The sequence below is a fragment of the Varroa destructor genome, unplaced genomic scaffold, assembly GCF_002443255.2.
Source record: "Varroa destructor unplaced genomic scaffold, Vdes_3.0 BEIS01000003.1, whole genome shotgun sequence".
Lineage (NCBI taxonomy): Eukaryota > Metazoa > Arthropoda > Arachnida > Mesostigmata > Varroidae > Varroa > Varroa destructor.
Window position 1 is genome coordinate 54,667,360 of NW_019211456.1, and position 11,871 is coordinate 54,679,230.

The 11,871-nt window shown below is 37.2% G+C and overlaps 1 protein-coding gene across 1 annotated transcript in view; it reads left to right on the forward strand.

The window, feature by feature from the left end:
* Positions 1 to 11,871, forward strand: part of LOC111247363 (uncharacterized) — a 113,342-nt gene that overhangs the window by 98,230 nt on the left and 3,241 nt on the right. The window contains exons 5-9 of the mRNA XM_086983047.1: positions 295 to 405; positions 847 to 993; positions 1,938 to 2,156; positions 6,037 to 6,084; positions 8,746 to 8,922. Coding sequence (XP_086839173.1) covers positions 295 to 405; positions 847 to 993; positions 1,938 to 2,156; positions 6,037 to 6,084; positions 8,746 to 8,922 — 702 coding nt within the window. The remainder of the gene's footprint in view (positions 1 to 294; positions 406 to 846; positions 994 to 1,937; positions 2,157 to 6,036; positions 6,085 to 8,745; positions 8,923 to 11,871) is intronic.

Consider the following 11,871-nt stretch of genomic DNA (forward strand, 5'->3'; position numbering starts at 1 on the left):
CAACAACATAGAATGCTAGAATTTTTGAAACCTGTCCCACTAAAAAGCTGTGATAAAAGGCGTTATGACAAGAAAATGAGCCGGCGCTCTGACGTGGCTAGTATTTATGTACATACTGTATTTGTTTTTGGGTTAATTTCATTGCCATCTAGCTCGTGTGCCTGCATTAAAAGTAGAAGTTTGTTTTGTTGTCGAATGCGACTGACTGTGACACTGCTTATCCGTCCGCATTTTGCATCCTATCCTGTGAATTGGCTGAACTGGTCTGGTTTGGTGTGATCGCGACTTTCATAGGTAAGTCCGTATGCCGCTCTAGCCGCTTGGAGAATGCCCATTGCTTACAATACGACTGCACCCGGTACGCATTCTGCACACTCCACAGCTGCTACGGAATACTACGCTAAGGTAGGTCATCCATTCACTGATGATGCACCGATGTCCTGGTTTCACACTAACACTACATACCTCTTCATAGGAGATGTACATATACTACATATGCATACCAACGAGTTCGTTCGCCCCTAACAACTATAATGTAATGTAGCGTATCTACGTGACATCACAGAACAATGTTTTAAATGGATGATGTTTATGTTGATATTGAGATTTTGTGTTGTGGTTTAGGTGTACGTCTATTTTTGCAGATATTCGCTTGTATGCTTTCCAATACTTTGCTTTCAACTTTTATGCGCCCACCAACCCATTCGCACGTGTTGATTACGCACGAAATGTAAACGGTTATTATTATTATTCAAAAAACACACTGATGATACAAACAAAAAATGTACGAAATGTGTGAATAAAATAAACTGTATGACTAAACCTTTCATGTGCCGGCATTTCTAGGCGGCAAATCCATACATGCCTACGCTGATGGCATCTCCCTACCTGACAGGGCTTCTCCCGGGGATGGTGGCTACCGCAGCGGAGCCCACCGCCTTAATGACACCTACAACACTCATCTCGCCCCAGAAGAGGACTGATAGGCTTGAGGTAAGTGGACCTCGGCACTTAGAAAAAGTGTGCGCTGTGTGTAGTATACGAAATCAAATGATCGTCAAATCCAAATGCCCCAGTGCAGCGAACTGGTCCACGATCTCGTTCTTACCTAAGTCGGGGTGTCGTGCTCAAATTACACAAATAGAAAACTTGCAATTGCCTGTTGATTTGTCAGCCGTCACGTGCCACCTTGTCCAACAGTTCTCTACATAAGTGTCCTTCCCTTAACGAAAAGGTACTACAGGTGGTAAGAATGCTTCGTCTTCTGATTCTTTTTAAATAATGCGGTCTCTCTCTATATCTTTATGAACTATCTTCACTACATATCTTTCTTCATTATTCTTCATTATTACCAGCGCTTCGCAGCAGCCAGCTTTTACATGTTTCGCTCTAAATTGTCATGACTGTGCACTTTCGTTGGCTGATATCGAACGGTGTGGTAAGCGTGTTCGTACGCGTGTTGGTGGCACGGAGTTAATATCACAGGCCAATCCGTGACCACTTCGGAATTATTTCTATTATTGTTGCGAACAAATAAAAAAGAACTTTATGAACAAAAAGCTAGTAACCAGTCCACTGTTGCTTCAGCGTCGAATGATTACCGCTATTTGTTTTCACCCTTTGTAGGATTTTGTTTCCTATTATATTATTTTTGGCCAAATCTGCGCTAGAGGAAACGCTTTGTTTATATAAAGAAATGCCTCTTTGCTAAGTCAAATGTTCGGCTAATTCGCAATTAAAAATATCCCTTGTATTTAGCCTCAGTGCTAACATATTCGCCTTTATTCGATGTGGTGTTGAAGCTGCGGTGATCTCCATCGAAATAAGCTGCTGTCGCGTTCTTTTTTTCGTTCTGTGTCGTTCCTACTTCCAATAATTCCGTTCACTGTCATCCGTTGCCTATTCTATATTGATCTATAATCTATCCGTCCATTTAGGTGTGCCGTGAGTTCCAACGCGGTAGTTGCAAGCGAGCCGAACATGACTGCCGCTTCGCCCACCCGCCCGAGCACGTGGGCATTGAGACCTCGACCCAGGCCACCTCGGGCGGCTGTGATGTCACCGTTTGCATGGACTTTGTTAAAGGGCGCTGCGCTAGGGAACAATGCCGTTACTTCCATCCGCCCGCACATCTTCAGGCTCAGCTTAAGGCAAGGGTACGCGTAACTACCTCTGCAACCTCTTGGTCGGATTGAAAGGCAATTTTCTCTCTCCCGCTTTTACCTTTCAACTGTGCCGCTAACTATACTATGCCATCTACAATATAATTTTATCCACAACACACACACACATCCACCCACAAATTTCCATTGTGATTAAACGCATTATAAACATTCAAGCATGCACAAACGGTGCTAACAACAACAACAAAAACAACAGCAATAATCGACACAGACACTAATTCAGGATTTCTATATAGTTTTAGTCATTTTCTTAACTGTTGCGGAGTTCTTCTGGTTTTATTATACAAACATGCATGATATATTTCTTTATTTTCTTTATGGTGATAATTCAGTCTGCCCCAGGCTTCCAGGGATCGAGGCCCCTATGCGCCTATATGTTTTACTAAGAAAGCTAGATTTTTGACTCTAATAATATACGTATCGATGGCCAGCTGAGGCTCAATGATTGTTAAATTACTATAACTACCGCTCCATAATATCGGCTCATTGTGCGATTGGGCTTAGCGGGCATCAATATCATTACACTTCCTATCCATGTTGAAATCGATGCTTAAAGATTTCAGAACTTCTTATTTCTTTGCGTTCTTTAAATTTTTAGTTTTGATCGCATTTAAAAATAAGCGATTAATGATGAAACTAGCGAGCATCTGCATATGCAGCTGTCCAAACCTCTTTTAGTATCTAATATATTCATCTGAAATAAAAGTAGTGAAAGGACAACAATAGCTGTTGTTCTATATCCAAAGGATAGCAAGAGTAGTCCCTACTCTTTCCATCCTTTGGAGAGCCGGGATACCAGAAACTATGAGCTGTTGGGCTTTGACATTTTATAAAAGCTCTATAACAGAATGAAAGTAAACAATCTTAAACGCTTCCTTATAGAGTTCGAGAAAATAATATATATTATACAATAGTGCAATTAAGTTTCATTACTGCCGCGTATACGTGCCTTATGCTATACAAAAATGAACCGAAATTAATCGATGATGTATACTTAAATTAAAAAACACATTTTGTTTACTTGATGAATAAATATATATATGGTTCAATAAATGGTAACAAATAACCCAACCCTGTTATTTGTCAACCCTAAACTTCGTTGATGGGGTCAAACCAGCCGAAGTAAGGAACAAGGCTGCTTCTTACTAAGATGACTCTCAAGAAGCCCTTAACTCACGATTGAAGTAAGGAGCAAATATTGAAACACCTAAATGACATTTGAAGGCAAAAAGAATATGATCCACTAATAGATTTGCTTAAAATGTAGTAGTCTTTAGAAAAGGGGATTAGCTGGAAAAGGAAATATTTTCTTCTCCAAGGGTGGTTAACGGGAAGGCCCAAAGCAGTCATTTCGCACAAGCTGAGCCTTCACTTAAGGCGGGGCTCCTTGTTGACAAGTTTATAGAAATATATAGACTTTATAAAAAAAAATACAAGAAAAAGTCGTTGAAACGAGCATCTTCTATCTTTGATATAGTGGGTTTAGGTGTACTTATCGCATATAAGAAATGGCTATAACAGATTCTAATTATATGTACATTTTCGTGAGAACAGCGAATACCTGGCTTTTTCCAGTAAACCAACAAAAGAAAAGCGAAATATGCTGAACGTTATTTGAGGCAGCCCAGACTTCCGTAGCGCAAATAGTCTTTTAGAATTCTTAAGCTTTAAGGAGAATCTAAAAGCATTATCTAGCTTTGTTTAACAATTTTGCATGTGTATGATTTTTTTTATTTCTAAGAGAAAATCATGTTTATTAGTTTTTAAGCATAATGTCACAGATTTTGGTATCTCCTGCGAAGAATTACAGAAGTACAATATAGAAATCCTCGAGAGCGTTATTGGGAACGTTTATGCACGCACACATAGAACCCTTTTTGCCTTTTTTTACTTTCACACTTTGCTCAAAAATCTCCATAACGCGACTGGTCTATAAAACATCTGCCTCTTCTGCTATAAAATAGGCAAAGTTGACTTCGAATTTATGCGAAGCTTTTCAGTAATTAAATACTTATTTTTCTTAATTATCAAATGGTTTCCAATAACTTACGCCCACAGGGATATAATCATGTTTACTAGTAACACAGTTAACAGCAATCATAGTAATAACAACTAAGGCTTAAGTAATCTGCACCAGAAAAGTACACTGACTACCACATAAGGCATGGACACTAAGAAACAGGCGCACATGTACACACACATATTTACATGTAGAAATACACTTAATTAATTGTATATGGATGTCGTGCTGCTGCTTATGCGGCCTCCTAATGGCGGGGGACGCAACTGTCGCTTATTCGTCAGAAAGCGCATCTGCAATCAATCATCATTTGCAATTATCATTTACAATCTGAAGTGTGCGGATACTGGATGCCTATTTTGATGGTGGTGCCGATTGTGGCTATGTCTGCCCCTGTTTCACTTTCATTGGTTTGCCCTTCCCCAATTTCCTTAAGCGTGATAAGTTTCGAAAATCCAAGCTATGGCCATTTCGTCGTTAGCTTATCGTAATATAGGGCTTGTTGTTCAATCATTATTTGATCCCATGGACACGTTCTAATTGCTACACGTTTGTTGTACGTATACTTTTTTCCCTATGCACAGGGACACATCGTTATTTTTGCCGCTATTGTGGTTGCCATTGCTGTTGTCGCTGCTAATGCTGCTACTATAGAGGCAAGCAAGCAGTCGCTAGTGCAGTTGCTGTCGCCGTGGCCAGTTGACCACTATAACTTCTGCATAAACTTCTCGCTCTATATATAGCTACAAGGCCATGCAGATTGAAAATGAATCACACGGTGATTCCATTGATTCACGTCCTAAGGCATGCAATAACCTGAGTTTACCTGAGTCACCTGGAAAGGTGGCTCACATGACAAAATGCTTGCACGACCCACGAGTAACTTCATAAATAATATAAAGCTAATCTGATATACTGAAAAGACGAGGTACTGGCATAAAATTCTATGCTTTAGTGTTCTTTCTATGTATATAATTGTAGGTAAAACTTCAAAAGATGACTTGCCCAACCACTATCAGATAGCTTAATTAGAGACCTCTCAGCTTTAACATAGCATAACTACTTTATTATGCCATCGCAGCAATTGTCCTACAAACGATGAGATTTTTTTAAATTTTCATAATTTTTTAGTTTTTGTTTTTTGGGTATCCTCATAGTATCCGAAAAAAACACCCGAACACTTTTACGAGTGTTATTATCAGTAGTGATACTCTTTGCCTTTCGGTATCTCAATATATATTTCTAAATTATTACAGTGATGATAATAACCTGTGAGTCCGACACGTTTTGTGAGCGAAGTATTGTTTCAAGTCAACATCAGACTACTTTGAGAAGCCCTTGAAGTGCGTCGAGATTGATTCTCTTCTCTGAATATATATACTCCTGCTCCCTACTCCTTATGCCTGTTGTGTATATGGTAAATTTAAACCTTAGACGTGTGTGCTTAAGAATTATATTGTCGTTTGAATGTGTGGTGTATCCATTTAGCAAATTGGTCCCCAATATATATTATTTTTCTTAATCCCACTAGCAATGTTTCCGATTGTTTTAAAATTCATTTCTTCTGTTCCAAGTTGAATAATTAAAAAGAGGAACATATACGCATATTTCTTCGAAGAAAGATAACTGAATAGACTCTTTCAAAAACAGGTAATGCAGGTTTCCGTAAACATTTAAAAAAATCTGTAGAGAAAGTAGAATAGACTGTGTGTGTTTGCTATGCATTTTTTGTTGAGGTAATTAAATTAATAAGTAGACGTTGATTTGTGCAAAATATTAATCTAACATATACTTTTTTTATCGGCGCGCCTGCCCCTTGGTACGGTCGCGCAGGACCAGAACAGCCTGCAGCAGACGCCTGACTCCGCCGGACTCACCCAGGTATGTACAGCTGAGACCCATGCGATTCAAATCAGCTACGTATTTCTATCTGCCTGAGAATTCGTGCTATTGACCCTAGGACCGATTTAACGAACTCCCTGCATCTAAATAAAATCATAACATTCTAGTATAGTACAACTGTAGCTTAATAAATACCAGTCTTCATTAGAACGGCACCACACCCACTAAGTACGATTCTCCTCTTCGTTTCGATTTCAGACCTAATATTGGTAAATTCTTGAATACATATAAGAATTTTGAGGTACCTTTTTACTGTAGCCTAGTAGAGGGGCAATATGAGGCTCTTTACGTTAGCTAAAAATGATATTTCACTACGAATTTTTGCTTTCGCTTCTACACAAGTCAAGTATTATTTAAGCTATATATACGGAATAGGGTAAGGTGCATCTAGAATAAGCTTTGTTATTACTATGTGTAACTTTTTGTGTGGTGTATTTTATTATTAAGCCAATTGGCACAACTACCTTTTCACATATTATGAAATATCTTCAAACGTTATATCTATCCTAGTGTCACCAGGCCCATATGAATTTGCTTCGCTTTGGCTTACACAGAAATAAAAGCGCTTGCACCTCTGAATCATTGATGAACGCTATTGTGTCTTGAGTAAACTTTTAAACTTGGCTTTAATGTTTGTGCCTTGAATAGTAATTTTAATGAGAAAGAATAACACTATTTGTTTTGTACCGATTTTACAATTATAAAACCAATAAAAATTCTAATCAAATCTAGGGCCTTTGTTTTATTGAATTTTACTAACGAAATTTGATAGTATTGGTGAAATACATATATTATGTTATACTTGTTGGATTATAATTGGATACGAGTACTAGATGCCTTATTTATTGCTATATCTGATAATAAAAATAATGGTAAAAAATTATAAGTCTTATAAATGACATATACGTTGTAAGGATCCCACTGTCGTCAGTTAGGTTTGCTTTGCTAATCAGCTTTGCTTATATATATATATATATATATATACACATATATATGACCTGAGTATTAATAAGCCTGGTTAATTGCTTTCCAGAATAGAGCCATTGAATCTTAGCTTATGATCTTTAATAGTCATAAAAAGGACACCTTCGTTTATAATGATAATAAGAAACTGACCACTAGTATTAGTAATATAATCCCGATGACGATGCTGATACTTTTATTACTGATGCTGTGATATGCCGCTTCAGCCGTTGCTCTTTTTGTGCGCGTGGTGGTGGATCTCGCTGAGCTGCTTGCATCTCTCACTACCTGTTAATGGTGCTACTATCGCTGCTCGCTTTCTGAACGATTTCTTAAGCTGAGTGAACTTTCTATCTGTACCTGATTCTTTTACGCTCCGCCTCTCCCAAAAATCATAGTCATTTTCACAACCAGTGCAAGAAGCTTATATTCAAAACGAGGGGAACACGGAAAAGTCATCATCTAATTATATATGGCTATACACGAATAGTGCTCCACGTATTTTTTGCTGCTATTGCTGCTGCTGCTGCTATCGCTGCTGCTATTGCTCTCGCCGCCGCCGCTGCTGCTGCTGAACGCCAATGCCACTAATTATTCGCTTCATGCATAGTCGCAGCTTAAACTAATATTAGACAAAAATGTACTAGATGTCGCTCTTAGCCTCTTAAGTTGTTCGCACCATCAGCGGCGTCTGGCCGCCATTGCTACCAAATTTAGATTTAGAGATCACATACGTACAATGTTCGTACATGGTCTCGAAATTATTGTGGCCTTACTAACCAGGCTAACTTCGTGCTTTTATTAAATGTTTCATTGCTTACCATAGATAACTTGGTAGTAGGTCGATCTGCTCGTTTTTAATTTTTTCCCACCTCAGCGAACAGGTATTGAATCATTTTAACTTCTTCTAGCTCTTGTTTTTTAGTTTGTTTTTAGTTTGATCTTTTTTTTGAAGTAAACGTCACCTTAAAACAAACATAGCGTAATAATAATTTAGTTTTAATTATTATTGCTGATTATATTTTATATTAATATAGATTTTAAACAATTTAGATAGTTGCAACTATCTAAATTTCTTTCGTTTTTTTTTTTATCAATTCAATGAATATTTTTCATAACTTTGACTTTACAAGCCGGTTTTAAAACAGGAATTAATTAATTGAGTTAGTTCCACCATAAAAATTTGTTCATTTGGAACTCAGTCTTAATCTTTACGTCCCAGGTGTTCCAAATCTGCAACCTTGGAATACAAATCTTAAAATTAACACATTTTAGGTGTACTAATGGTAGATGATCAAAGTACAATCCATCAAAATCTTTCTACTCAATGTTCGAGTTAATAATACCTTCGTTGGTGAAATCAATGTTCTATATTATCATGGTATCGCTAGACTAAGCGATCGCAGTGCTCACGAACTATGATGAGTTCCACTACTCATTCATTCTTACATTTGGTGTACGTGTGCCATTATGTGCCTCTTTCTTGGCTTTTTCCATTTGACCCTCCCTCTAACCTTTTTCGCCCCTTCTTCCTTTTTCTAGAACTTTGAGTTTATTTGTTATAGTTTCGTAAAGTATTATATTAATATAATTATTGTTTTATAGTTGTAATTATTATTATTATTGTTATTATTATTATTGTTGTTATTCCTCTGATGATTTCGTTGTTTGATTTAGCATCCGTCGGCCGTGCCCGCAAGCAGCAGCGTCGTGCCAACGATGCCTTCCTCGATGCCGACTCTTTCGTTGAGTCCGATGAGCATGGCTGCGATGGGCGGCTATCCCTCCGCCCACGCGCATGCCCACGCCTCACTCAACCCCCAGCAGCAGGCCCAAGCCGCTCAGGCCGCCCAAGAAACTTAGCAGAGAACACTTGTTTAAGTTTTAACAACTTTTCTGTGTGAGGGAACTCTATCCTGAGACTTGGCCAACGAGAACTTCTTTGAGTTTTAACAAATATAATGCATGTAAGGTTCTGTTTTGAAATATAGCTAAAAAGATTTCCTTGACTTTTAACAATTTCGTTGTATGCGGAAATTTTGTCCTGAAACTTGGCTAGAGGAAGCTTGTTTGAGTGTTAGCAACTTTTTTTTGTATGAGGAAACTCTGTTCTGTGAGTTGACCAATAGGGGACTTTATTAGAGTTTTACCAACTTCTTTATGTGTGGAAATGTTGTCCTAAAGCATGGCCAGAAAAAACGTTTGTTTTAACTACTTCTTTGTATGTGGAACTTCTGTCCTGAAACTTAGCTAGAGAACACTTGTTTAAGTTTTAACAACTTTTCTGTGTGAGGGAACTCTATCCTGAGACTTGGCCAACGAGAACTTCTTTGAGTTTTAACAAATATAATGATGTAAGGTTCTGTTTTGAAATATAGCTAAAAAGATTTCCTTGACTTTTAACAATTTCGTTGTATATGGAAATTTTGTCCTGAAGCTTGGCTAGAGGAAGCTTGTTTGAGTGTTACAACTTTTTTGTATGAGGAAACTCTGTTCTGAGACTTGGCCAATTTGGGACTTATTCGAGTTTTAACAACTTATTTGTATGTGGTAATGTTGTCCTAAAGCGTGGCCAGAAAAAAACGTTTGTTTTAACCACTTCTTTGTATCGTTCTGAAACTTAGCTAGAGAACACTTGTGTTTAAGTTTTAACAACTTCTTTGTATGTGAAATGTTGTCCTAAAGCATAGCCAGAAAAAACGTTTGTTTTAATCACTTCTTTGTATCTTTCTGAAACTTAGCTAGAGAACACTTGTTTAAGTTTTAACAACTTTTCTCTGTGAGGGAACTCTATCCTGAGAGTTGGCCAACGAGAACTTCTTTGAGTTTTAACAAATATAATGCATGTAAGGTTCTGTTTTGAAATATAGCTAAGAAGATTTCCTTGACTTTTAACAATTTCGTTGTATGCGGAAATTTTGTCCTGAAGCTTGGCTAGAGGAAGTTTATTTGAGTGTTAGCAACTTTTTTTTGTATGAGGAAACTCTGTTTTGTGACTTGACCATGGGGGACTTTATTGGTTTTACCAACTTCTTTATATGTGGAAATGTTGTCCTAAAGCATGGCCAGAAAAAACGTTTGTTTTAACTACTTCTTTGTATGTGGAACTTCTGTCCTGAAACTTAGCTAGAGAACACTTGTTTAAGTTTTAACAACTTTTCTGTGTGAGGGAACTCTATCCTGAGACTTGGCCAACGAGAACTTCTTTGAGTTTTAACAAATATATATGCATGTAAGGTTCTGTTTGAAATATAGCTAAAAAGATTTCCTTGACTTTTAACAATTCGTTGTATACGGAAATTTTGTCCTGAAACTTGGCTAGAGGAAGCTTGTTTGAGTGTTAGCAACTTTTTTTTGTATGAGGAAACTCTGTTCTGTGAGTTGACCAATGGGGGACTTTATTAGAGTTTTACCAACTTCTTTATGTGTGGAAATGTTGTCCTAAAGCATGGCCAGAAAAAACTTTGTTTTAACTACTTCTTTGTATGTGGAACTTCTGTCCTGAAACTTAGCTAGAGAACACTTGTTTAAGTTTTAACAACTTTTCTGTGTGAGGGAACTCTATCCTGAGACTTGGCCAACGAGAACTTCTTTGAGTTTTAACAAATATAATGTATGTAAGGTTCTGTTTTGAAATATAGCCAAAAAGATTTTCTTGACTTTTAACAATTTTGTTCTAAGTGGAAATTTTGTCCTGAAACTTAGGTAAAGGAAGCTTGTTTGAGTGTTAACAACTTTTTTGTATGAAGAAACTCTGTTCTGAGACTTGGCCAATTTGGGACTTATTCGAGTTTTAACAACTTCTTTGTATGTGGTAATGTTGTCCTAAAGCGTGGCCAGAAAAAAACGTTTGTTTTAACCACTTCTTTGTATCGTTCTGAAACTTAGCTAGAGAACACTTGTGTTTAAGTTTTAACAACTTCTTTGTATGTGGAAATGTTGTCCTAAAGCATAGCCAGAAAAAACGTTTGTTTTAATCACTTCTTTGTATCTTTCTGAAACTTAGCTAGAGAACACTTGTTTAAGTTTTAACAACTTTTCTCTGTGAGGGAACTCTATCCTGAGAGTTGGCCAACGAGAACTTCTTTGAGTTTTAACAAATATAATGCATGTAAGGTTCTGTTTTGAAATATAGCTAAGAAGATTTCCTTGACTTTTAACAATTTCGTTGTATGCGGAAATTTTGTCCTGAAGCTTGGCTAGAGGAAGCTTATTTGAGTGTTAGCAACTTTTTTTTGTATGAGGAAACTCTGTTTTGTGACTTGACCAATGGGGGACTTTATTGGTTTTACCAACTTCTTTGTATGTGGAAATGTTGTCCTAAAGCATGGCCAGAAAAAACGTTTGTTTTAACCACTCCTTTGTATCTTTCTGAAACTCAGTTAGAGAACACTTGTTTAAGTTTTAACAACTTTTCTGTGTGAGGGAACTCTATCCTGAGACTTGGCCAACGAGAACTTCTTTGAGTTTTAACAAATATAATGCATGTAAGGTTCTGTTTTGAAATATAGCCAAAAAGATTTTCTTGACTTTTAACAATTTTGTTCTAAGTGGAAATTTTGTCCTGAAACTTAGGTAAAGGAAGCTTGTTTGAGTGTTAACAACTTTTTTGTATGAAGAAACTCTGTTCTGAGACTTGGCCAATTTGGGACTTATTCGAGTTTTAACAACTTCTTTGTATGTGGTAATGTTGTCCTAAAGCTGGCCAGAAAAAAACGTTTGTTTTAACCACTTCTTTGTATCGTTCTGAAACTTAGCTAGAGAACACTTGTGTTTAAGTTTTAACAACTTCTTTGTATGTGG